General features: G+C 42.0%; 1 protein-coding gene and 1 pseudogene across 2 annotated transcripts in view; both read right to left on the reverse strand.

Annotated features, from left to right (window-relative positions):
* The window catches only part of LOC309977132 (large ribosomal subunit protein eL31-like), a 59,099-nt pseudogene extending 53,032 nt beyond the window's left edge, over nt 1-6,067 (reverse strand). The window contains exon 1 of the transcript XR_014327212.1: nt 5,924-6,067. The product of XR_014327212.1 is annotated as a large ribosomal subunit protein eL31-like (transcript). The remainder of the gene's footprint in view (nt 1-5,923) is intronic.
* Nucleotides 6,068-8,218: 2,151 nt separating this feature from the next.
* On the reverse strand, nt 8,219-19,174 carry TAT (tyrosine aminotransferase). The gene is made up of 12 exons (XM_082863059.1): nt 19,052-19,174; nt 18,210-18,456; nt 17,949-18,053; nt 15,218-15,285; nt 14,190-14,348; nt 13,849-13,987; nt 13,367-13,419; nt 12,343-12,495; nt 11,600-11,728; nt 11,179-11,262; nt 10,008-10,106; nt 8,219-9,284 (listed from the first exon to the last, which is right to left on the reverse strand). The coding sequence occupies exons 2-12, from the start codon at nt 18,442-18,444 to the stop codon at nt 9,144-9,146; spliced, it is 1,365 nt and encodes a 454-aa protein (XP_082719185.1). The 5' UTR covers nt 18,445-18,456; nt 19,052-19,174; the 3' UTR covers nt 8,219-9,143.
* Between the last annotated feature and the right edge of the window lie 5,056 nt (nt 19,175-24,230).

The following is a 24,230-nucleotide window of genomic DNA, read 5'->3' on the forward strand; positions in this document are numbered from 1 at the left end:
GAGATGCAAGAAGGCAGCTGGACGTGCAACTCTGAAGTTCAGAAGAGAAGTCTAGACTAGAGATGTACATTTGGGAGTCATCAACTTATGGCTACTGAAGCATGGATAAGGTGGCCTCAGAAAGGGAGGATTTAATCAATGGGAACCTCTGATTCTTAAAGGGAAGGTTTTGATGCAGAAATATTGGAGGGGAGCAGTAGGGGGGCTGAGTCACAAGCCTGAGCGAGAAGTGTGTTGGGAGAGAACCTCAGTGTCACTCTCACTGCTTCTAGAAGCAATGTGTTCCTGCCAGCAGTGGGGTCACCTTCACTATTTTTGGAGGATGGCTCATGCGTTTCTCTACCTGGTGGGCTCTACTATTCACCCTCTAGGCAAGCCTCTGCTGGCAGCCCCCATGTCTTCTGCCACTGCTTCCTGGGGGAAGGTGCTCTGCCGCCGGGCTTTTCTCCCAGTGTCCTTCCAACTATACCATAATTTATTTTTTTGTTGTTTTTTTTTTTGCGGTACGCGGGCCTCTCACTGTTGTGGCCTCTCCCGTTGTGGAGCACAGGCTCCAGACGCGCAGGCTCAGTGGCCATGGCTCACGGGTCCAGCCGCTCCACGGCACGTGGGATCTTCCCGGACCGGGGCACGAACCCGTGTCCCCTGCATCGGCAGGCGGACTCTCAACCACTACGCCACCAGGGAAGCCCCCATAATTTATTTATTAAGCAATTAATTAGTTGACTAACCAATGCCTTAGTGATAGGCAACATTTGGGGGCAAAAATTATGGTATAACCATACGTTGGAATACTATGTAGCGAGAGAGAGAGAGAGGGAGGTGGAGAGAGACAGAGAGACAGAGAGAGGTATTTCTCTGTGTTCATATATGGAAAGCTCCCCAATTCCCCAATATACATACACTGTGAAAGAAAAAAGAAAAGTACAAAACTGTGATTTTATGCTATCTTTTGTACTAATGGGGAATATAAATCTGTATTACAATTTACTTGTATACGCCTAGAGAAAGTGTGGAAGGATACACGGGACACTAAAAACAGTGACCCCATAGGGGATAAGGCAGGGTGGATTGCAGAGATGATAAATAAGGACAAAACTTATTATGACTCTTTACTTAAAATTTTCTGAACCTTGTGACTGTATCACCTATTCAAAAAATTAAATTTTAAAATATGGAAAAATGTTATTTTCCAATATGTTTCATATTTTATATTTTCTAATGAAACTGATTTTAGTGCTCCCACCCCCAAAGATAACATTTTGCAGACATATAATACAATATCGCAACCAGGATATTAACACTGATACAGTCAAGATACAGACAATTTCCATCACCATTGTGTGCTATGTTTTAAATCTTGAAGATGGATGGTCTATTAAATAAAATAACATGTTTTACAAATCAGTGCGTTTAGTACACATTAAAAAAAAGTCTGGAAGGAAATTGAGCACAACTAAGTGGTAACAGTGTTCATCTCTGGTCACGAGGAATACCGGGGGGTTAACTTTTTTTTTTCCTTTTTAGTTTCATGGTAGTTTTCTGTTTTCTGAGGTGAAATTCACACAACATACAATTAACCATTTTAAACTGTGTATTTCAGTGAAATTTAGTGTATTCATGATGTTGTACAACCACCTCTTTTTAGTTTCAAAACTTTTTCATCGCTCTAGAAGAAGACCCCATAGCCATTAAGTAATCACTCGCTAGCCTCCTATCGCCAGCCCCTGACAATCTGCTTTCTATCTCTACGGATTTGCCTATTCTCGATATTCCATACAGAAGGAATCACACAATATGTGACCTTTTGTGTCTGGCTCTTTTCACTTAGTATAAAATTTTCAAGGTTCATCCAAGTTGTAGCAGTATCAACACTTCATCCATTTTTATGGCTAAATAATATCCCATTTTGTGTATATATCATAATTTGTTTCTCTGGTCATCCATTAATGGACACTTGGGTTGTTTCCACCTTATGGCTATTGTAAACAGTGCTGCCAAGAATATTCATGAAGAAGTTTTTGTTTGGACTCCTATTTTCAATTATTTTGGATATAAATGTAGAAGTAGAATTGCTAACAATTCTGTTTCTCTTTTTGAGGAATCAACAAACTGTTTTCCACAGCAGCTGTACCGTTTTACAGTCCCACAAGCTGCATGTGAGAGTCCCTAATTATCCATAGCCTTGCCAACACTTGTTATTTTATCATTTGTCTGTTTATCATAGCCATCTTAGTGGGTGTGCAGTGATATCTCATTGTGAAGTTGACTTGCATTTCCTTAATGATCAACAACGTCAAACATCTTTTCATGAGCTTATTGGCCACTGAGTATCTTTTTTGGAGAAATGCCTCCAAAGCATGTGCTATTTTTAATTGTATCATTGATGATGTATTTTAAAACAGAGGGATTAAATTTTACATTACTGCTCCTAAATAAAATTTTCTCTTATTACTGATGAAAATTAAAATTTCGAAATGGTATCTCCTTGCATTAGTTAAGGCAATGGAAGCTGCTATAACAAATCCCCAAATGTTTGATGGCTCAAACACAACTGAAGTTTCTTTCTTGCACAGATAAAGCCCAACATGTTCAGTAAATGGCTCTTCTCTAAGCAGTAGTGCAGGTACTTGGGCTCCTTCCATTATGTGCTCTGCCAACTTCAACTCAAGGCTTCTAAGGCGGCACTGGTCCAGTATTTGTAAAAGGATTTTCAGTGAGGCTGGACACCATGCACCAATAGCACCAATTTACCTTTTTTCTTTCTTTCTTTCTTTTTTTAGGTATAGAAATGGAGAGTTCTGGGTTAGATTAATCTCAGGTAGAGACTTTCCACAGTAGATGCTACACAAAGATAAGGAAGCTAAGTTCAAGTGGCTGGCAAGAATGTGGGTATGTATTGCACCATGGGGTATATGTTGGAAAGAAAGAGAAGAGTAACAATACAGGGGAGTTGACGGACTTAGGAGAAAAGTGTGGAGAGATCAGAGGGTTGAATAATGTCTAGGTGTAAATTGTGATTCAGTTGGAGGGGAAGAAGATTGTAGTGAGTTAATTATACATCAGGATTTAAGATTCCTAAAATAGTCTAGTTCAAGATCATGATAAAGAACAAGGAGTAGGGACTTCCCTGGTGGCGCAGTGGTTAAGAATCCGCCTGCCAGTGCAGGGGACATGAGTTCGAGCCCTGGTCCGGGAAGATCCCACATGCCGCGGAGCAACTAAGCCCGTGTGCCACAACTACTGAGACTGCGCTCTAGAGCCCTTGAGCCACAACTACTGAAGCCCATGCACCTAGAGCCTGTGCTCTGCAACAAAAGAAGCCGCTGCAATGAGAAGCCCATGCACTACAACAAAGGGTAGCCCCCGCTCTCCACAACTAGAGAAAGCCTGCACGCAGCAATGAAGACCCAATGCAGCCAAAAATAAATAAATAAATAAATTTATTATTAAAAAAAAAGAACAAGGTGTGTCTGTGGGAGTGGGTGGCCATAATGCAGTAAGATTTACATATAGCTCCTCAAGTTCGAGATAGGCAGGAGGCCGTTATAGGTGTTGGTTGGGTTATCCAAAGAAATACTGAAACTTCCCATATGTCAAGGCCCTAAGTAAATAAAGGAGAGTGTACAGAAAGGGTATAAAGTAATATAGCTTATATTTTATTTACTTTTAAAATTTTTATTGGAGTATAGTTGGTTTAAAATGTTGTGTTATAGCCTATATTTTAAAGGATGGTTATTGCATGACTCTGAGAGACTAGAAATCCTGAAAGGACAGTAAGTTAGATTTCTAGACTAGGTGAAAAAAAAGCAATTTCAAGCTGGCTGTAGGGGTGGCAGTATCTTTGGGGGAACAGCCAAGTTATGGTTAAAGCAAAGACGTGAAGGAACTATGCTCAACAATTTGGGAATGGCAGGGAATTTTAATCTGCCATGGAAGAAGAATTCCAGGGGAAACGAATGGAAAGAGAAAGCATCAGGCTGGAGGGAGCTAAAAGTACGGGGATTTCTATAGCAATATCACAAACTAGATAATGCGAAAATGTGTGTGCTTCAAAACACCTAGATATATGAGATAAAATCTAACATACACTTTTTCAGATTCGGAGCTAACTTTGCAAGAGGGTAAGGGTAACTCCCAAGGAGCACAAATAAAGAGGGAACTGAAAACGAGGAAAAAAGATTATGGTTATGCTGGTGCTACCTCAGTAACCAAGAGGTTTGGATTTTAAGACTAGAGAGGAAATCTTAGGCCCATGTAAGGCAGGGAGTTGTAATTTAAACTCTGCATGAAGTCAGGACCCTTCAAGTGCTAAGCTTGAATGAAAGGATGAATTAAAAAGAAAGAAATCTCGGAGGAGCTTCAAGATGGCAGAAGAGTAAGACGCGGAGATCACCTTCCTCCCCACAGATACATCAGAAATACATCTACATGTGGAACAACTCCTATAGAACACCTACTGAACGCTGGCAGAAGACCTCAGACCTCCCAAATGTTTTGTTAGCATCACTGAGATGACCAGGTCGTTTTTGTCCTTCATTCTGTTATTGAGGTGTATTACACTGTTTTATCATTTGTTGAACCATTCCCATATTCCAGAAATAAATCCCACTTGGTCGGGGCTTCCCTGGTGGCGCAGTTAAGAATCTGCCTGCCAATGCAAGGGACACAGGTTTGTAGCCCTAGTCCGGGAAGATCCCACATGCCGCGGAGCAACTAAGCCCGTGCGCCACAGCTACTGAGCCTGCGCCCTAGAGCCCGTGAGCCATAACTACTGAGCCTGCCTGCCACAACTACAGAAGCCTACGCACTTAGGGCCCGTGAACCACAACAAAAGAAACCACTGCAATGAGAAGCCCGCACGCAGCAATGAAGACCCAACGCAGACAAAAATAAATAAATTTATAAAACAAAAAATCCCACTTGGTCATGGTACATAATCTTTTTAATGGGCTGTTGTATTTGGATTGCTAGTACTATGCTCGTCTTCTCTGTATTGTTCCAATTTTAGTATATGTGCTGACAAAGCAAGAACTCCCTGCGGCTTTATTTTTTAAACACGGGATAACGTACTTTTTTTTTTTTTGCGGTACGCAGGCCTTTCACTGTTGTGGCCTCTCCCGTTGCGGAGCACAGGCTCCGGACGCGCAGGCTCAGCGGCCATGGCTCACGGGCCCAGCCGCTCCGAGGCATGTGGGATCTTCCCGGACCGGGGCACGAACCCGTGTGCCCTGCCTCAGCAGGCGGACTCTCAACCAATGCGCCACCAGGGAAGCCCGGGATAACGTACTTTGAATTTCATAATGTACTTTGCATTTCAATTTTCAAATGAGTAAATGTCTCAAGGAGCAAGAATTCTTTTCTATGCTTGAAACACTGACAAAAATTAAGACACACTTGCTAGTTTGCAGACTGTTTTCTTCACAGAATTAGCATCACCTGCTTCCTACATAACACACCTCAATTAGAGTGTCATAAAGTGACTTTCTTTGGAAGGTGCTCTGCAACAATCTGACCCATAGAGAGCATCCGGATGTGCGGTTTCTATGACATCATTATGAAACCCGTTTGTAAACACACGAACTGTTTAAAGTAAATAAGAGTATGAATAAGATGTACTGGGGATTCACTTCTCCAACAGATTCAATACTTCGACCTTTAGAGTACTTAAAATACAGGCCCTCCTGCACAGTAAAGTGTGGTGTGCGTGAAGCACAGCAGAGGAGTCACCTTTCTGGCTCGGCAGAAATCCAAACATATATGCCATGCACTCGGGACCATGAAGGATACGATTCTTCTAAGAAAATTTCCAGGGATACTTTTGAAAACTGACAACAGCTCCTGGGAACTTCCGTTTCACAACTTATGGGACTTACTGGCACCCGCCCACAGCTAGGAAAAGGTTAACAGGTGTTTACAATACCTAAAGATGACTTGTCGACTTTCTGGAAGCCTCCCGCCTGATGTGGCCCGAAAAGGGGGCAAAGGAGGAAGGGAATCTCTCAAAAAGGCGCGGGTCCGAGAAATAGGCTGAAGGAGGAAACAAAACCGAACATCCGGAGAAAAGGTAGTCTCTCCCACTAGAGATACGCAACCTCGCCGGCGCCTCACGCTCTGCGGCGTCTCCTAGTCCCGTGACTGCGCATGCGCCCTGAGTAGTGCGTCGCCCTCATTAGCATTTGTGTCTGCGCAGCCGTGGGTTCTTTCCCCCGCTCCACCCCACCCCAACTCCCCCACCGCTCCATCCCCCGACCCCCTCCTCTTCCAACACGGTCACCCAGAGCAGGGTTGGGTCGTTGGTGACTGCTAGGGACTAGAGTGGGACGGTGTGTGGTACCGGGTCAGTGGTAACTCGCCAGTTATCCCGTAGGTTAGACAGAAAGGTGAATTCACAGCTGCGAGCCCTTGTCTCCGACCTTTTAAAGCATCCTTTGTTTTATCCTGGGACGCTCGGAAGCCGCCATCCTGCTGCCGCCATCCGCGAAGCAGCTGGGAATTGTCTCTTGGGAATTTTAATCTTGTTTGGAAGCAGCCCCGACCAGGGGGTCCCTTTTTTATTCAGAATCACCCAGGACATGACGGACAGAAATGTCATCCCTCCTTAGACTTCCACAGAAGCTGAATTAAAAAGTTGAGTAATAGTTACTTTGAAGAAAGGAAAAAAAAAAAAAGGAAAAATTCACACGCAAAAACATTTCTGTGTACACAGAATAATCTCAAAGAATGGATCAGCAACTGCTACTGTGATTACCTCAGGGGAGAAGAAAAGGTGCTGAAGGACTGGCATGAGTGGGTTTTTTTATTTTTTTGCAGCGCTTGAAATATGTCCAATGTGCATGTATTTTTGTTTTGTTTATTTTATTTTATTTTATTTTTAAAAATTATTTATTTATATATTTTTGGCTGCATTGGGTCTTTGTTGCTGCACAGGGGCTTTCTCCAGTTGTGGTGAGCAGGGGCTACTCTTCACTGTGGTGCACGTGCTTCTCATGCGGTGGCTTCTCTTGTTGCGGAGCACGGGCTCTAGGCGGGTGGACTTCAGTAGTTGTGGCTTGTGGGCTCTAGGGCACGGCCCCTAGATCACAGGCTCAGTAGTTGTGGTGCATGGGCTTAGTTGCTCTGCGGCATGAGGGATCTTCCTGGACCAGGGCTGGAACCCATGTCCCCTGAATTGGCAGGTGGATTCTTAACCACTGCGCCACCAGGGAAGTCCCCGTTTTGTTTTTTAAATCTTTGAATTTTCATTTGACTCCCTTACCAAAATGGTAGATATCAAGGAAATTTGGAAATTTAAGAAGTCTGTCTAGATTCAGTAATGCTGGATAGAATTATACATACGTGTGAAGATAAAACGTTTTGTGTAAACCACTAAGTCTTCCTGTTTATCTCTGGACAGATATCCTTGGGAGCTGAGGCCAGAGGTACAGGAAAAGAGGAGCCAGGAATTTTCGAAAAATCGGCAGGAGTGGCATACAGGAAACAAATGTTTTTCATCTCAATCATTGTATATTCCTCTTGGTTTTGCTGAAAAAAATTGAAGGGTAAATTTTAGTTCACCGAAGTCTGACATAGATGGGAAGGGGATGTTTGATGTTTATTTTTGTAAAGGAAATTAATTGGGTGTGGTTGGCAGAGTTGAGACTTGAAGTTCCTATTCTAGATAAGGAAAACATCCCTTAGTGAAGAATTCTCAGATTGATTATGGTATATTCCTGCCCCTAACCTTGCGAAATAACTTTAGGCTCCCTCCTCCAAGGGAAATGGTTAGGAAAAAATTAGGCAACTGTGCTTAAGAGGATTTGCAGACAAAAAGCTCGTACTGAAAGATGAGCACACCGGACACACCTCATTCTCTTGGTTAGCTGAACCAGTTCAACTTGTTACCCAGTGAGTGGTTAGTAGATCTAGACAAGTGTAGGAATTTGGAGAGTGGGGGTCCCAAAAGTTGAAAGTGTGAAGTCAGAGGCCAGGTGTTTATAATGTTGCTTCTTAGTTTGTCTTGTTTGTAAGTACAAGCAAGAAGTTGAGCTCCCAAATAAAATATTTTAGAAATAGTGTTTCTTAAGTGACTCCAAATGTCAGTACATCTACAAAGAAATAAATGAAACCTAGTGGGTAATAAATCAGACTGAGCAATAAGTAGCACCTGGGGATAGAAATTCCCCACAGAGGAGAAAAATGACATCACAGAAGAGAATACTTAGTAAAATTTATTAAAAAAAAAAAGAAAAAGGAAAACAATAATTTATGCCCTTTGCAAAATAAAAGATCTTTTCAATATAAATGTTTCTTAGAAAACATATGAAAAGATAATATAACATATATATCAATAAATCAATATCAATGTTACAGCAAAAGTAATAATGATTCTATAACAGTGACGAGTGAAGAAAATTCTGGCCCTTACACAGCAGCGTTCCTGGAAGGTCCTCTGATTCCTCCTTTTTTTAGTACAGATGTGCCGCCATTTTAAGAAAGCCTGATACACATATATCTACATTTAGAAACTCTATCAATTAAATTTCTTTGTATCACAAAATAATTCTCTACAAAAAAAAAATCAACGAAAAGTTTCTGTAAGTGATCCTTCAAATTGGCAAGCTTTCCTAATGTGTTTAGAAGTAACCAAATACATGTGTCCCCACCTTCTTTCATTATAGCATTATTGCATACAGTGATGTATACCTGAAGTGAGCCGGTAACAGAGTTGGGCTTCAGACCTGACTGAAGAGAATGTGTTCTTACTTAGAGTAAGAGGAAATGGTTGGGGGCACAACTTCCCTCAATCTTTTGATTCTCTAATCCTGAGTTCTTAATTTTCCTGTCTCTACCGTTTCCTGGGTGACTTTGTTCACCTGGTACTCTCAAGCTAAAAGGAGGAAGTCATATGGGAGGATGGATTGATGGAAGTCATAGGGGTGGATTAATGAATTAGTGAGTCACTCCAGCAGAGCAGAGTGCGATGAAATCTGGGGTTCAGAGTGTGTGTGTGGATACAGCTGGGGGAAAGCTGGAGCAATTCTGAGCCCTTGCCGTGGTATTTGTGAGGCCCCTCTCCCAGCAGGGGCACCTGAGGAGCAGCAGGGCTCAGTCCTGCTCTCCCCAGCCCGATGGGACACACACTCAGGAGAATGGACTGCGTCCTATTTGTCACATTCCTCCGGGCTCCCTTCAGCACAATGGTAGTGCTGGTCACAGAACTCCTGGATCCGGCTACAGGCCTCCAGCATCATCACTTCGGGGATTGTGATTACCACTCGGAAGAAATTTGGGTACTCGAAGCACTGCAAAAACAAAAGCCTGTTATTCTCAGAGCAATTGAATCAGGGACTGGACCACCCTAATATGGCCAGGACCCTAATCAGCACAAAGCAGTGATGCCATTTACCCAAGGCTATCATTTCACTCAATTCCCACCACTGGACTGCTAAGCCAGTAACTGAGTTAATTTATCTTAAAAGGAATTTGTGGGACAAGCTTGATTTCCTCTCACCTAGAATGTTCAACCACAATTTTTCTTCCTGGATGGGGGAGAAACAAATTTTAAATAGAGGTCATGAGACCCATCAGTTTGAATCTTTTCGAAAGAGAATACAGCAGTCCCTCGGTATCCATGGAGGGTTGGTTCCAGAACCTTTGAGCGTGCCAAAATCCGAGGATGCTCAAGTCCCGTATATAAAATGGCATAGTATTTGCATAACCTACATACATCTTCCTGTGTACTTTACATCATCTCTAGGTTACTTATAATACCTAATACAATGTAAATGCTATGCAAATAGTTGCCAGTCTGCAGCAAATTCAAGTTCTGGAACTTTCTGGGATTTTTTTTCCCCTCATATTTTTCCATCCACAGTTGGTTGAATCCGTGGATGAGGAACCTGAGTATATGAAGGCCGACAGTATGCTTTGTTGAGGGAGAGAAAGTCAGGCTAAAGACCAGCTCAGGGAGAGTTCCTGAGGCTCTAGAAACCGTTGAGAGTGTCCTGAGAGACGTAAGCACTCACTGTTGCCGGGAGGCAGTGGACGGATTGCTCAGCAACTAACTGCTCAGTGAATTCCACATCATTCTCAAATTCTGGGAAATGTTCCATCTCAATTCCAACCTATACCAATAACAGGGAGATGCAAATTTATCAGGAGGGAAGACAGGCCAACTCCCTATGCCACAAATTAAGGTAGGGACTGCTCTAAAAAATATCTTGGAACTCCACTACTGATAACTGAGAGTTCTTGCTCTTATGAACTCACAGAATTTTTCATAGGGAAGAGAGGATGTATTTATATTAATGTTTTAGTTTACTGAAGGGTTCCTTCTTGGATGCTGATAAATGAAAGCTGGAAATAGGATGCCAGTGTTTCTCAAAACAGGGCACTATTGGGACTTCCCTGGTGGCGCAGTGGTTAAGAATCAACCTGCCAAAGCAGGGGACATGGGTTCGAGCCCTAGTCCGGGAAGATCCTACATGCCGCGGAGCAATTAAGCCCGTGTGCCACAACTACTGAGCCTGTGCTCTAGAGCCTGCGAGCCACAACTACTGAAGCCCGCACGCCTGGAGCCCGTGCTCCGCAACAAGAGAAGCCCCCGCAATGAGAAGCCCGCGCACCACAAGGAAGAGTAGCCCCGCCCACCGCAACTGGAGAAAAAGCCCGCACGTAGCAACGAAGACCCAACGCAGCCAAAATTACATTAATTAATTAATTGTTTTTTAAAAGGCACTATAATCATTATGGGCCAGGCTATTCTTGATTGCATGGAACTACCCTGCCCATTGAAAAATATTTAGCATCCCTGGCCCACAAAATGCCAATAGCACCCCACACAGTCTTTCTGAAAACAAACAAAATTCCTATATATCCCCAAACATTCCTAGGGAACCAGATCTCTCCTAGGTGAGAATTACAGTAGTGTGGAAAGCCTCTTATTTGTGTCTTATGTCATCCCTGTATCTACATATAAAATGAGTCTCTGTATGAAGAATTAAGTCATTTTAAGAGTTTTTTTCTTTTTCTTCTTTTTTCTTTTTTTTAGCACTGAGGTTAAACCACATCGATGGGACAATTCAGAACAAGGCAGTTCCTAAACTGACTGGCTCAGGAGCCCATGTGGTTGTCTTCGTGAGCCCTGCAGACTGGCTTCCCCCACCACCACCAACTGCCTGCCACCCACATACTCACCATGAGGTACATGGCCCCAGAAGGGCGGATGGGCCGGAGTCCAGGGATGGTAGCCAATGCCCCATAGCAGAGATCCGCATTGGACTACAAGAGGAGACAGAGACATCAAGAATGAAAAGTTAAGCAAAAGAAAAATCAAGTCATTAAAAGGAGAGCCCACATCAAAGGCAGGGAACCTAAGTTTGCCCTCCTGGCATAAGGGGTAACAAGATAAAAACTCTGCCACTTTAAGCTTTTGGCCAGGAGCAGGGTGGATTGCCAGAAGTTAGAGAAATGTGTGGGTAGATATTTACACTGGTGCCACCTCCTGGCTTGGAAGCCCCATAATGGAGCATTGCTCCAGAAATGAGGATCCATTATTTCAAATTCCACTGGTGGCATTCCTTGACTCCCAAAGTGGAAAGTCATGGGCTGCCCTTACCTTGAGGAAGCTTAGAGTGTTGTGGTAGAACTCTTGAGGGGTGCGATGCAGGATGCTTTTCAGAGCTCCCTGGACAAGGGTGCAGGGTCCCAGGATCCGCTGACTCAGCTTCACCAGCCCATCTCGGATCTAAAAAGCCCCCCAGCAAACACATTATTTAGCCTTTCTTAGGCATCCCCACTGTGGAGATCCTCGTTCTGCCAATTCTATCAAGTTTTTAATCTCTGGAGAAGTGATGGTGCCTAGTGTCATTCTTAGATCAGACCACCTAGGTTTGTAGCCCAGCTCTGCCGTGCACTGGCTGTGTGACTCTGGGCAAATTATACAACCTCTCTGTGTCTCATATTTCTTACCTGTGAAATGGAGGTAATACTAATACTGGCTTCACAGGGTTGTTAGGAGAATTAAATTGAAATAAAGTACATAAAGCTCTGGCACATTGTAATCCCACAAACAATATTAGGTATCATTACTGCTATTGTTTCCTTTTTTGTGGTACTAAAATTGGAGGTGGATGGAACTTCCTCACCAAGACAGAAAAACTGAGTTTTGGAGAGGAATAACTAGTACTGTCTTTATCCAGTGTCTTTCTAGGCATATGGAACTACAGGGCCAAAAAGAAAGAAAAAAACTCCTTACCTCCTTACCACTGTGCATGCAAAGTAAATAAATAAATATTTAGAAAAATATATGTATATAATCACCCCTAAATTAGACATACGATTTCACCACATTGCTCTCACCTCATTGCCAAAAATATCTCTTCGGTCATGGATGAGAATCCAGCCCATCCTCCAGCCGGGAACCAGCCAGCGCTTGGCCAGCCCTCCACAGGACAGGATGGGGACGTTGCTGCTGAGGGTGGCTAGAGGTTCAAATTTGGAATCTGAAAACACCTGAGAAGAGGTGCTTGTTACCGTTGTCTTCTGGTTTACTTTCCTCTGAATCCCATGCCTTGCAAAATTTTCCTTGTATCACTAGGGACAGGGTCTCAGATTTATGGGCTCATTCCTACCCTGAAGCATGATTGGGATCTCAAGAGGCTTCAGAGGGGACACCCAAATACATTTAACCCAGTATCTAGTCTAGATTAAAGGAAGCCTAAAATGAGGAAACTGACCCCAGCCCAGTAATAGGTATAACCCTTGGCTCTAGGGAATGAATGACCGTTGGAATTACAGATTTCACAATAAGGTATGGGTCCATAATCCCTTATGTGAAATTCCTGGGCTCAAGTGTGTTGCAAAATGTAAAACTGTTTGGATTTTAGAAAGGTTATATAGCACATGTACCATATATTATGTAACAGCCGCAGGGCAATCGGGGACAGCACTCCTAATCAAGCACAGTAACTGTTCCGCCCCTTTCCTTACACTCTTATACAGATCCATAAGTGAGATACATAAAGATTTACAAATAGCTTTATATCAAGCACAGTAACTGTTCCGCCCCTTTCCTTACACTCTTCTATAGATCCATAAGTGAGATACATAAAGATTTACAGATAGCTTTATATCAGGCTAAGTCAGGTTTTGCCACCAAATGAATTCCAAAAATCTTCAGATTTGTATAGCTTTTTGGATCTTGGAGAACTGGCTAAGGGCTGGTTATCTGTATATCTGTTTAGAGCGCAGGGATACTACTGATTAGTGCTGTACTGAAATGATTAGGATTTGCTTCTGATTATTCTAGGTGCCACATCTAAAGGTGCCATGAGATAATTTGGGATTGAGAATATGGCAGTGATGCATCCTACCCGAGACTCACCATGTCTCCATAGATCTCATCAGCTAAGATGGGGACACACTGCCTTGCAGCCACTGAAAATAAGAGAAACATGCTGAAATCATTTTTAATGGGAATTGCCTTAGCATTTAATATTTACCTGGGCTTATTATACTTTGCATTTCATGTTTGTATGTTTCATCTTCCTCTTTAAGAACTATAAACTCTTCTTATACTCTTCCAGGGTACAGAGCCTAAATTTGCTCTTTAATTAACTAGATATTTCAAACCCTCTCTTCCACATGATGGGAGTGGTGAAGAGGCAAGTATTTCCTCTTTTTCTCCTTCTTTCAGGAAATTCCTACCTTTCCAGGGGCACACCACTCACTAGAGACCCCAGGGGAGCCCTCCCACCTCCATCCTAGGCTTGGAACTTAGTGAAGGACTCCTTTCTCGTTCCATGAAACACCTGAAGGATTCCATCCCCATCTTCTCCCCTGTCAAGTGAAGTCTGCTGGACTCACCTGCCAAAATTTTCTGGAGATGACTTCTACTGAACACTGACCCACAGGGGTTTGATGGATTATTGACAACGAGACAAGCTGTCTTTTCATCAATCAGAGATTCCAGTTGTTTCAGGTCAATTTCCCAAAACTTCTCTGGCTGGGGAGGAAAAAATGGGGAGACTAAGATGATTCTGAAAAATGTAGGACCACTCACTTCACTCAAAGATATAATGTAAATAACAAAATGTGTCTGTGGCCTCGACCACCCACTTCCAGATCTTTCTCTGCTAAGATAATGGTCATATATTTTTATGAAGTAGTAATTGAGCTCTTGTGTCTAAAATTTAAAAGTCATTTACCAATAAATTGTAGGGTTTGACCTCGATTCCCATAGATTCCGCCAGAGTCCTGTAGAGAGAGAAGCCAGGTCTGGGAACTAGGATGTTTTGCCCTGGGTTGGCCAGCACAGCTAAACAAAGTTCAATAGCCTGACTGCAGCCACTTGTTAGAATGACATCCTGTAAAGAACAGAAAAGTTTCATTTTGTTAGGGGTTCCAACAGCAACAGGAGAAAGGTTATCAGATGAATGAGTGGGAAGCAAAAAAAACCTTATTTTTACAAACTCTATGTAAAGTAGTGGGGACTGTACAAAGCCAAAATTGAAAGAAGTGAATATGTTTACATATGTGCATATCTAAAAGTTGTTGAAAATGTTGGCCACTTAAGAGAAATAAATCACTTAAAAAAGGACGGGTTAGTTGTGACTCAGCAGACCTCCACGAGAGATCATTATGACCTTGGACTTTTTCACCTGGTTATTTATTTACTTTTGACCAGAGATTTGAAACCTGACTCTCTTCTGAAAGACAGATATAGGGCACCTCTTAATGTTAAGAAATATTGACACCCACCCAGTGGACAACAGAGCAGAGGGTAGCATTTAAACTTGGCCCTGCCATCAATCCAGTATGCCGCGGAAGCTCTATCCTCCCATCTAAGTGACCTTAAGGGCAGTGAAGGAAGCTACAGATTCATAAAAGACCTATTGGTAAAATTAAAAATTTCAATTATTTGATGTTTATGAATTATTGTTTTTCAATGATCTTTTGCAGAGAAGCAAAATATACGGTGACCTCTGAGTCCTTTAAGCCTCCTTGAGACAGACACTATACGAGTTATATGCAACGTTATTATCATACTATAATGACATTAAATATAATCGCTGATTAGTGGCCTCCCCGTATGAAAAGTCCTCGAATTGCCAAAGAGAAATTATCCTTAGTTTTTGTTCCACTTGAAACCCTTATTCCTCATGGAACAGAAACAAGGAAAAGGGTAGAGTTTGCCCAATACTGTTCCCAAGCTGGTTCCTTGTCTAGGGCTCACCTTAGCTTCCAGGGGTGCCTCGGGACAGTGGTAATAAGAAGCAACCTCCTCCCGACTCGATAAGTAGCCTGAGAGAAAAGAGCAGAATGAGGAAGCTGGAAGTTTTCATTCCACAACTGACAGCTTTGCCCTTAAGTCAACAGGGCTTCGAGGCTACCTTCTGCCCCAGCTCAGAGCACATACAATTTAGTTTAGCTCTCTGTCACTATAGATAAAGGAGATTAACTTTATATCTTACAATTTTATAATGAGCACAAATATATAAATAATAACAAAAAGAGTTCCCGAAACTATAAAATACTCTGCAGCATCTTGGTTACTGTGATATGTTTTATTTTATTTTAGATTATTTAATCTAAAATTTAGATTAAATAATCTAAAATAGGATTAGATTAGTTAGGATTTAGATTATTCCTAAATCCCTTCCAGGTATTTTATATATATATATATATTTCTTTTTTTTTTTTTTTTGCGGTACGCGGGCCTCTCACTGTTGTGGCTTCTCGTTGCGGAGCACAGGCTCCGGACGCGCAGGCTCAGTGGCCATGGCCCACGGGCCCAGCCGCTCCGCGGCATGTGGGATCTTCCCGGACCGGGGCACGAACCCGTGTCCCCTGCATCGGCAGGCGGACTCTCAACCACTGCGCCACCAGGGAAGCCCCAGGTATTATATTTTTTGAAAACTTGTAATTAGTGAATTCATTACCTTGGGTCCATTTTAACTTTTTCACATTGTACTGTATACCTATTAGTATTTTTCCTTTTAACTTATATTGATGGACTTCTCTGGTGGTGGAGTGATTGAGAGTCCGCCTGCCAGTGCAGGGGACATGGGTTCAAGCTCTGGTCCGCGAGGATCCCACGTGCCACAGAGCAACCGGCCCATGCGCCACAACTGCTGAGCCTGTGCTCTGGGGCTTGCAAGCCACAGCTGCTGAGCCCATGTGCCACAACTGCTGAGGCCCTGTGCCTGGAGCTCATGCTCCACAGCGGGGGGAGGGGGGCCACCGCGGTGAGGAGTGGCCCCCACTCGCCGCAACTGGAGAAAGCCCGTGAGCAGTAAGGAAGACCCAACACAGCCAAAAATAAATAATATAAATTAAAATAAATTTTAAAAATTATATTGAAATTAAAATTTTTTTCTTTTAAATTATATTCTCATACAATAGTTCCAAATGTTGGTTTACAAGCTTGAAGTATAGACAGTTTCATACAAATTATTATGTTTTACAAAATTGCTCTCCAGAAAGATTGTCTTCAGTTACCAAGACTAGAGGCAGTATTTCCTAATGTTTGTTAAATTAATAGGTAGAGATAGGTCTCTTGATGTTATACAAATTAGCACTTCCTTAATTACTAATAAAGAAGAGTATTTTCTAGATATATATTATTATCTGTGTTTCCTTTGGCATGAAGTGTTCATATCCTTTGCATTTTGTCAAATGGAGACTTGGTTTTGGGTTTTCAGGTTAAGTCAGTTTCCTAATACTTTGGATATAAAAGTCATTATAAACTTTTAAAAAATTTTATTGAAGTATAGTTGATTTACAATGTTATGTTAATTTCTGCTGTACAGCAAAGTGATTTAAGTTATACATATATACATCCTTTTTCATATTCTTTTCCATTATGTATAAACTTTTTTTACAACTTAACTTTTGGTCTTATTTTGTTTTGATTTTTATTTATGAAACTTTATAAAATGTAAATAATCAACCTAAAAATCACATCCCTGATATCTCTTTAAAGTGTTTTTACAATTCTAGTTTAGCATGAAACTGGAGTTTTATTCTGCATTAAGAATATGTTTCTAGGGGGCTTCCCTGGTGGCGCAGTGGTTGAGAGTCCGCCTGCCGATGCAGGGGACACGGGTTCGTGCCCCGGTCCGGGAGGATCCCACATGCCGCGGAGCGGCTAGGCCCGTGAGCCATGGCCGCTGAGCCTGCACGTCCGGAGCCTGTGCTCCGCAACGAGAGAGGCCACAACAGTGAGAGGCCCGCATACCGCAAAAAAAAAAAAAAAAAAGAATATGTTTCTATGCGCACATATACACAGCGGGGAAATGTGCGACACTGAAACAAAGTCAAGGAATCACTTATTTTACCAAAATGTTTAGGGTAGAAATGTTTAATAGATGGAGAGAGTTAAACCTAAACCTAAGAATAATTTCTTTCTGTCCTAAACAAACCTTCTATCCTCCAGTAGGTCAGCTCATTCTTTGCTGTTCTTGGTTTTTTTGGTTTTGTTTTTTGTTTTTGCCTTGAAACAAGCACAATTACATTGAGAGTGTGATTAGGACCATAATTAAATTAAACCTTGAATGTGTAGAGAAGGAGAAATAAGGCCAAGAAGCTATTTACACAGGGCAGTAATTAAATTAATTTAGGAGCTAGAGGGCTTTGTAAAGAAGCAGGTGCAGCCACACTCAAGGCCTCCGTTAAGAATTAGCGATGATAGAATAGGAGTGTTATTTGAGAAATAAGTATGTAATGGGAACCTAGAGCAGGGAGGTGCCGTAATGCCAGAGGAAGCCAGGAAAGAAGTTAGACCTTGATGGCTTGAGGTTAAGTATGCTGAGACCCCTTTCCCCAAATCCAACAGCCATTTTATCTTAGCTTCTCCTTAGGAATTATGCATCAGGAAAGCAAAGAAGAATGCTAGAAATGTATTCCTATTAGAAGAGCACTAAAGATTTGGAAGCCACCAGATTAGAGTCTCAGGAGGAATTTACCAGTGGAGGGGGCATAGCCGTTATACTTCCCCGAGTCAAGGGCATCTTTTATTGCTTGGGTAACTTCAGGATCTGTAGGCAGGTTTCCAAACACAGTAGGGTCCCCTTTTCATGGGAAAAAAAAAAAAAGAACCGCCAAGAGGTTATTCTTCCATGCCCAGTGCTCAGACCCACCCTCCACTTCCATCCTTTCCAACCAACCCATGAGGATGGGGGTGGGAGGAACAATGCCTGCCTCTCGGTCAAGTGTCTCGAACTCACCAATTGACAGAGCAATCATGGTCTTGTTTGGATTTGGCTTCACCTTCATGCTGTCCACAATGGCCCGGATGGGATTGAAAGTTTTGTTGGACATGTCCGAGGGCTTCACGGACCATCTGGCCTTCCTGCCTTTCATTTTTCCCGGCACAGAGCTTCTCCCAGGGATGTTGACATGCACATCCAGCACTGAGGGGAGGTTGCCATGGTCGTGCAACTGAATCATGTATGGGTCCATCACTAACAAAGACTATGGAGAAAAAAAGGGGTCGCTGTGACACTAAGAACAGACATCATCCTGGGGGGGCTACAGTTGGACCAAAACATTGGGGTGATTTCACCAGACATCTCTTTCCAAACTCCTTTCTCATGTAAAGTAGCTTTGTTATGAATGTGGGGAGTTTTAAGCCTTTTCCCTGAGACGGAAAATAAGCAAGAGCCCGTTCTACAATATTAGCTGAGAGTGTTCCATCGAATACTTACCTACTGTGAGATTCGCTGTGAGCAACTGTAATCCCCATGAAAATTTAACCACGCTCTCAGTGAAACCAAGGAAAAATGACATGAGAACTGTTAAACAATGAAAGCATATGTGTTCCTTCCTTTCCATGCAAGTGTTCCTCCCTAACACTTCAACAGACTGTGTCTTGTCCTGTGCAAAGAAGAACCAGGGAGAACCATTCCACCTTGTTAGAAATTTAGTGTTAATATCGTCATTAGTAAAAATAGAGCCCTATTCCATAAGCATCCTACTGTCCTGTGGATAAAGAAGTCAATGCACCACAAAGAAAAAAGTGCACACTCCAAATCACCGTCACCAGATTAGCTGAGGCTTTAGATTTTACCTTCTGGGTAAAGGAGAAGCAGCTTCCAAGTAGCCAAACCAGGAAGTCGTCTTAGTTCTTTGGCAAGTTACAGTGACAGTGAATTCAGATGCAACCTCTGACTCCTGAAATAGTCCCACAAATGGGCGTTGGGCCTGAAACGTTCATGCTATTGGTTCAGGTGAGAACTGAGCAGCCAGCCCTCCTCTTCCCTCCCCTCCCCACTTTTTGCTTCTTTTTACCTCTAACCCTGCCTCCACCTCCACCACCAAATCAGGAATTTGAACTGGCTCTGTGTTAACTCTTTCCGCGTACTTTGTGAGATGTTTGAAAGGACTGTCAGAGAGGTAGTTAGGATTACAGTTGGTAACTTTTGTTAAAACTTTTTTGTTACAAAACAACCTATTAAAATCTCAATAGTACAGAAACGGATAGAGTAAAAAGTGAGAGTCTTGCTCTCTGTATGTTCCATTCTCACTCCCAGGGCCGAGCGGTGGTAATGATTTGGCCATTTCTATCCATTCACCAAGATGGATAGGTGATAGTAGATCAATTGATCTACAGATGATAGATAGATAGATAGATGATAGATTAGATGACAGATACATAGTTACAGAATTTTATGTATTTTCAAAACACAGCTGAGATCATGCTCTACAACTTGTTGGGCAGCATACTTACTTACTTCCTACATCTTGGGCTCCTTTCCTTGTCAGTCCACAAAGTTCTACTCCAGCTGGAACATACTGCACAGTTAGAGTAAACTAAGGCTCCCTCCATAAATATCTTAAAAGTACCTGGTCTCCAAGGCAACAAAAACCTGTGCAATTGTGAATTCTCCTTCATTTTCCTGTTGTGGAGCTACTGGAAAAATAAGATGTCAGGCGAGATCTAAATAAAAAACTTTGCTAAGCAAGCACAGCAGAGATCTCAGCATTCCTGTGAGCCTATGAAAAGTACCACCCACCCAAGGGTTAAGAGGAGCCTCAGTGACCCCATGACTCAGATCCTATCTGTTTATTTATTGAGAGACAAAGAGTTGTTACATAAGCTCCATCTTCTCCAGCTGCTTATCGGTGATTTGAGTCTCCAGTGGGGTTGAATAACCTTTTATTTCTCTGGTCCTTCTATCTCTTAGTGCTTTGAAAGACTTACCTAATGCATTCTCTTCCCCACTCCAGTGAAGTGAGCATTTATCACTTCATCTCACCAGTGGAGAAGCAGAAGCACCAGGTAAGGGCAGGAAGCCAGTCAGGTCAAAGAGAATTTAGGTTCTGAAGCTCTGAGCCCTGAGCTAGCTAATCCAGACTGCTCTGCTTCAAAAAGCTATGTCTACAACATCTAAAAAGACAGAAAAGGAAAGGCTTAAGTCAGCTCTGCTCTTTGGCACCCTATAGCAAAAGGTGAATGGCTTGTTTTACTAAATGCAGTGAAACACTGTACAGAAAGAAGTATACTTCACAGGCTGGACGGACTGCCCTTGGTTAAGTTGCCAAGTGACAACACGGTGTTATTTCCAAAGCACATAGATTTTGTCAAGAGAGAAGACCACTCTTTCCTAAATGCTTTTATTCCACCACCGCCGCCATTTAAAATATAACATGTAAAATATAACATGTATGTGCTGGAGAAAATCAGAAAAAATTAAAAGCATTTATAATCCACCACCACTCTTAATCCATTAGTCTTACTTTTCCCCCACAAAGTTTGGATCTTGTTCTATATACATATTTTTTTAAATTGAGATAAAATGTATATAACATAAAATTCACCATTTCAAAGTGTAAGATTCAGTGATTTTTTTAGTTCATTCACAACATTGTGCAACCATCACCACCATCTAATTCCAAGACATTTTCATTGCTCCAGAGAGAAACTCCATACCCATGAACGAGCCCCTCCCCACTTCCCTCCTACCAGTCTCCCACAACCACTAATCTACTTTCTGTCTCCATGGATTTGCCTATTCCTGACGTTTCATACAAATGGAATCATACAATATGTTATCTTTTTTTTTTTTTCAGCGGTACGCGGACCTCTCACTTCTGTGGCCTCTCACTTCTGTGGCCTCTCCCGTTGCGGAGCACAGGCTCCGGACGCGCAGGCTCAGCAGCCATGGCTCACGGGCCCAGCCGCTCCGCGGCATGTGGGATCTTCCCGGACCGGGGCACGAACCCGTGTCCCCTGCATCGGCAGGCGGACTCTCAACCACTGCGCCACCAGGGAAGCCCCAATATGTTATCTTTTGTGTCTGACTTCTTTCACTTGGCAAATATTTTTCAAAGTTTATCCATGTTATAATGTGTATCAGTACTTCATTCCTTTTTATGGCTGGAAAATAGTCCATTCTGTGGATATACTTCATTTGTTCATCCATTCACCAGCTGCTGGCCATTTGGGTTGTTTCCATTTTTTGGCTATTATGAATAATGCTGCTATTAACATTTGTATACAGGTTTTTGTGTGAATATATGTTTTCAATTCTCTTGGGTATGTACCTTGGCATGGAGCTGCTGGGCCATGTTATGGACAGTGTTTGCATTGTGAATTTTTTAATTATATCATGAATATTTTCCCATGTTATGAAAAATATTCCATCATAGAGAAGTACCAGAATTTATTGACTAATTTTCCTATTGTTGGACATAATGTGGAGTCTAGTTTTTATCATTGTAAGAAATGCTGCCAAGAGCATCATTTTATGTACATATCGGTTCATACACTTTACTGTCTCCTTAAGATAAATTTTACTATACATTAACTTACTGAATTGAAGACAATAAACATTTGGTTTTACTTTTACTCTCCTAATAATTAAAGTATAATATATCATCATATAATAAAATTAAATTTAGATGTTTATGAACTAAACACTTAATACCTTCTTTCCCCATAATCCCATTCCATAGAGATAGCCCGTTGAGCCATTTCTTGGTTATCTTTCCAAGTGTCTTCAGTGTCTACACAATACTTGTACACCTGGTTTTGGAGTTGTTCAAAATTATATATATACTATATGTTTATCCTGAAGCTGCACTGTCTCTTATTGTAGCCACGATTCATAAGTGGCTATTGAGTACTTGAAATGTGCTTTGTCTGAATTGAGATGTATTGTTGGTGTAAAATATACATCAGGTTTCAAAGACATATAAATACTGTAATGTAAAATACCTCATCAATAGTTTTATACTGATTACATGCTTAAATAATATTTGAATCTATTGAGTGAAATAAAGTATGCTATTACAATTAATTTCATCTGGGCTTCCCTGGTGGCGCAGTGGTTGAGAGTCTGCCTGCCGATGCAGGGGATGCGGGTTCGTGCCCCGGTCGGGGAGGATCCCACGTGCCGCGGAGCAGCTGGGCCCGTGAGCCATGGCCACTGGGCCTGCGCGTCCGAAGCCTGTGCTCTGCTGCGGGAGAGGCCACAGCAGTGAGAGGCCCGCGTACCGCAAAAAAAAAAAAAAAAAATTAATTTCATCTATTTATTTTGACATTTAAAAATATTTCTATTAGAAAATTTGAAATTACTATGTGGTTTGCATTCCATTTCTATTGAATAATGTTCTGTAGCTTGCTTTTTTTTTTAAACATCTTTATTGGAGTATAATTGCTTTACAATGGTGTGTTAGTTTCTGCTGTATAACAAAGTGAATCAGCTATATGCATATGTATATGCCCATATCCCCTCCCTCTTGCATCTCCCTCCCACCCTCCTGATCCCACCCCTCTAGGTGGTCACAAAGCACTGAGCTGATCTCCCTGTGCTATGCGGCTGCTTCCCACTAGCTAGCTATTTTACATTTGGTAGGGTATATATGTCAATGCTACTCTCTCACTTCGTCCCAGCTTACCCTTCCCTCTCCCCATGTCCTCAAGTCCATTCTCTATGTCTGCATCTTTATTCCTGTCCTGCCCCTAGGTTCATTAGAACCTTTTTTTTTTTTTTTTTTAGATGCCATGTATATGTGTTAGCATACGGTATTTGTTTTTCTCTTTCTGGCTTCACTCTGTATGACAGACTCTAGGTCCATCCACCTCACTACAAATAACTCAATTTTGTTTCTTTTTATGGCTGAATAATATTCCATTGTATATATGTGCCACATCTTCTTTATCCATTCATCTGTTCATGGACACCTCGGTTGCCTCCATGTCCTGGCTACTGTAAATAGTACTGCAATGAACATTTTGGTACATGACTCTTTTTGAATTATGGTTTTCTCAGGGTATATGCCCAGTAGTAGGATTGCCGGGTCATATGGTAGTTCTATTTGTAGTTTTTTAAGGAACCTCCATACTGTTCTCCATAGTGGCTGTATCAATTTACATTCCTACCAACAGTGTAGGAGGGTTCCCTTTTCTCCACACCCTCTCCAGCATTTATTGTTTGTAGATTTTTTGATGATGGCCATTCTGACTGGTGTGAGGTGATACCTCATTGTAGTTTTGATTTGCATTTCTCTAATGATTATATAGCTTGCTTTTTAAAAAGTCTTAATTATATGTTGTGTGGCCATTCTTTCCATTTTCATACATAGAGATCAACTTAATTCCTTTTAATGGCTACATAGTGTTCAGTTAACCATTCCACTGTTGTTGGCTATGTGGCAGCTTCCAATTTTTCTTTCTATTACAAATAAATCATATTGAACACACATTATTTATGATTGGGAATTTTTAGGAGTATCCTGTAATTTGTGGGATAATTTCCTAGAGGAAGAATCACATTTCAAACACTGATAGACCTGCCAATTGATCAAATAATAGACTATAGGGAGAAGAGACAACACAAATATGTCTTATTTTGACAACCTCTTGGAGTTCAGACCAGCTGTCGGAACAACATATCCTGCTTGAGAGGTGACACAGGGAATCAACTGAGTGTTACAGCAGTGGTTCTCCAGATGGAAAGAATCTCAGAGATTAAGACCTCCTCTTGATATTGGCCTTTGCAAGAGTTAAGTCAGGCAAGGATGCGATTGTCTCAATGTTAGAAGCTATTGCCACTCAAGGTTTAGACTTTCAAAGATCCCAGCTACACTGGAGACTCAGGTTCAACTCGCCCTCCCCCCCACACAGACAATAGGCTTGGTGTCCTGTTCCCACCTAGACATTATAAACCGGGAGCCTTAGATTATTCAGACTGATAATCCCCCCTGGGGCGGCAGCAGTGTCAGCTCATCTGTATCTCTGGTTT

The sequence above is a fragment of the Leucopleurus acutus genome (assembly GCF_964270905.1).
Source record: "Leucopleurus acutus genome assembly, chromosome: 20".
NCBI classification, from domain to species: domain Eukaryota; kingdom Metazoa; phylum Chordata; class Mammalia; order Artiodactyla; family Delphinidae; genus Leucopleurus; species Leucopleurus acutus.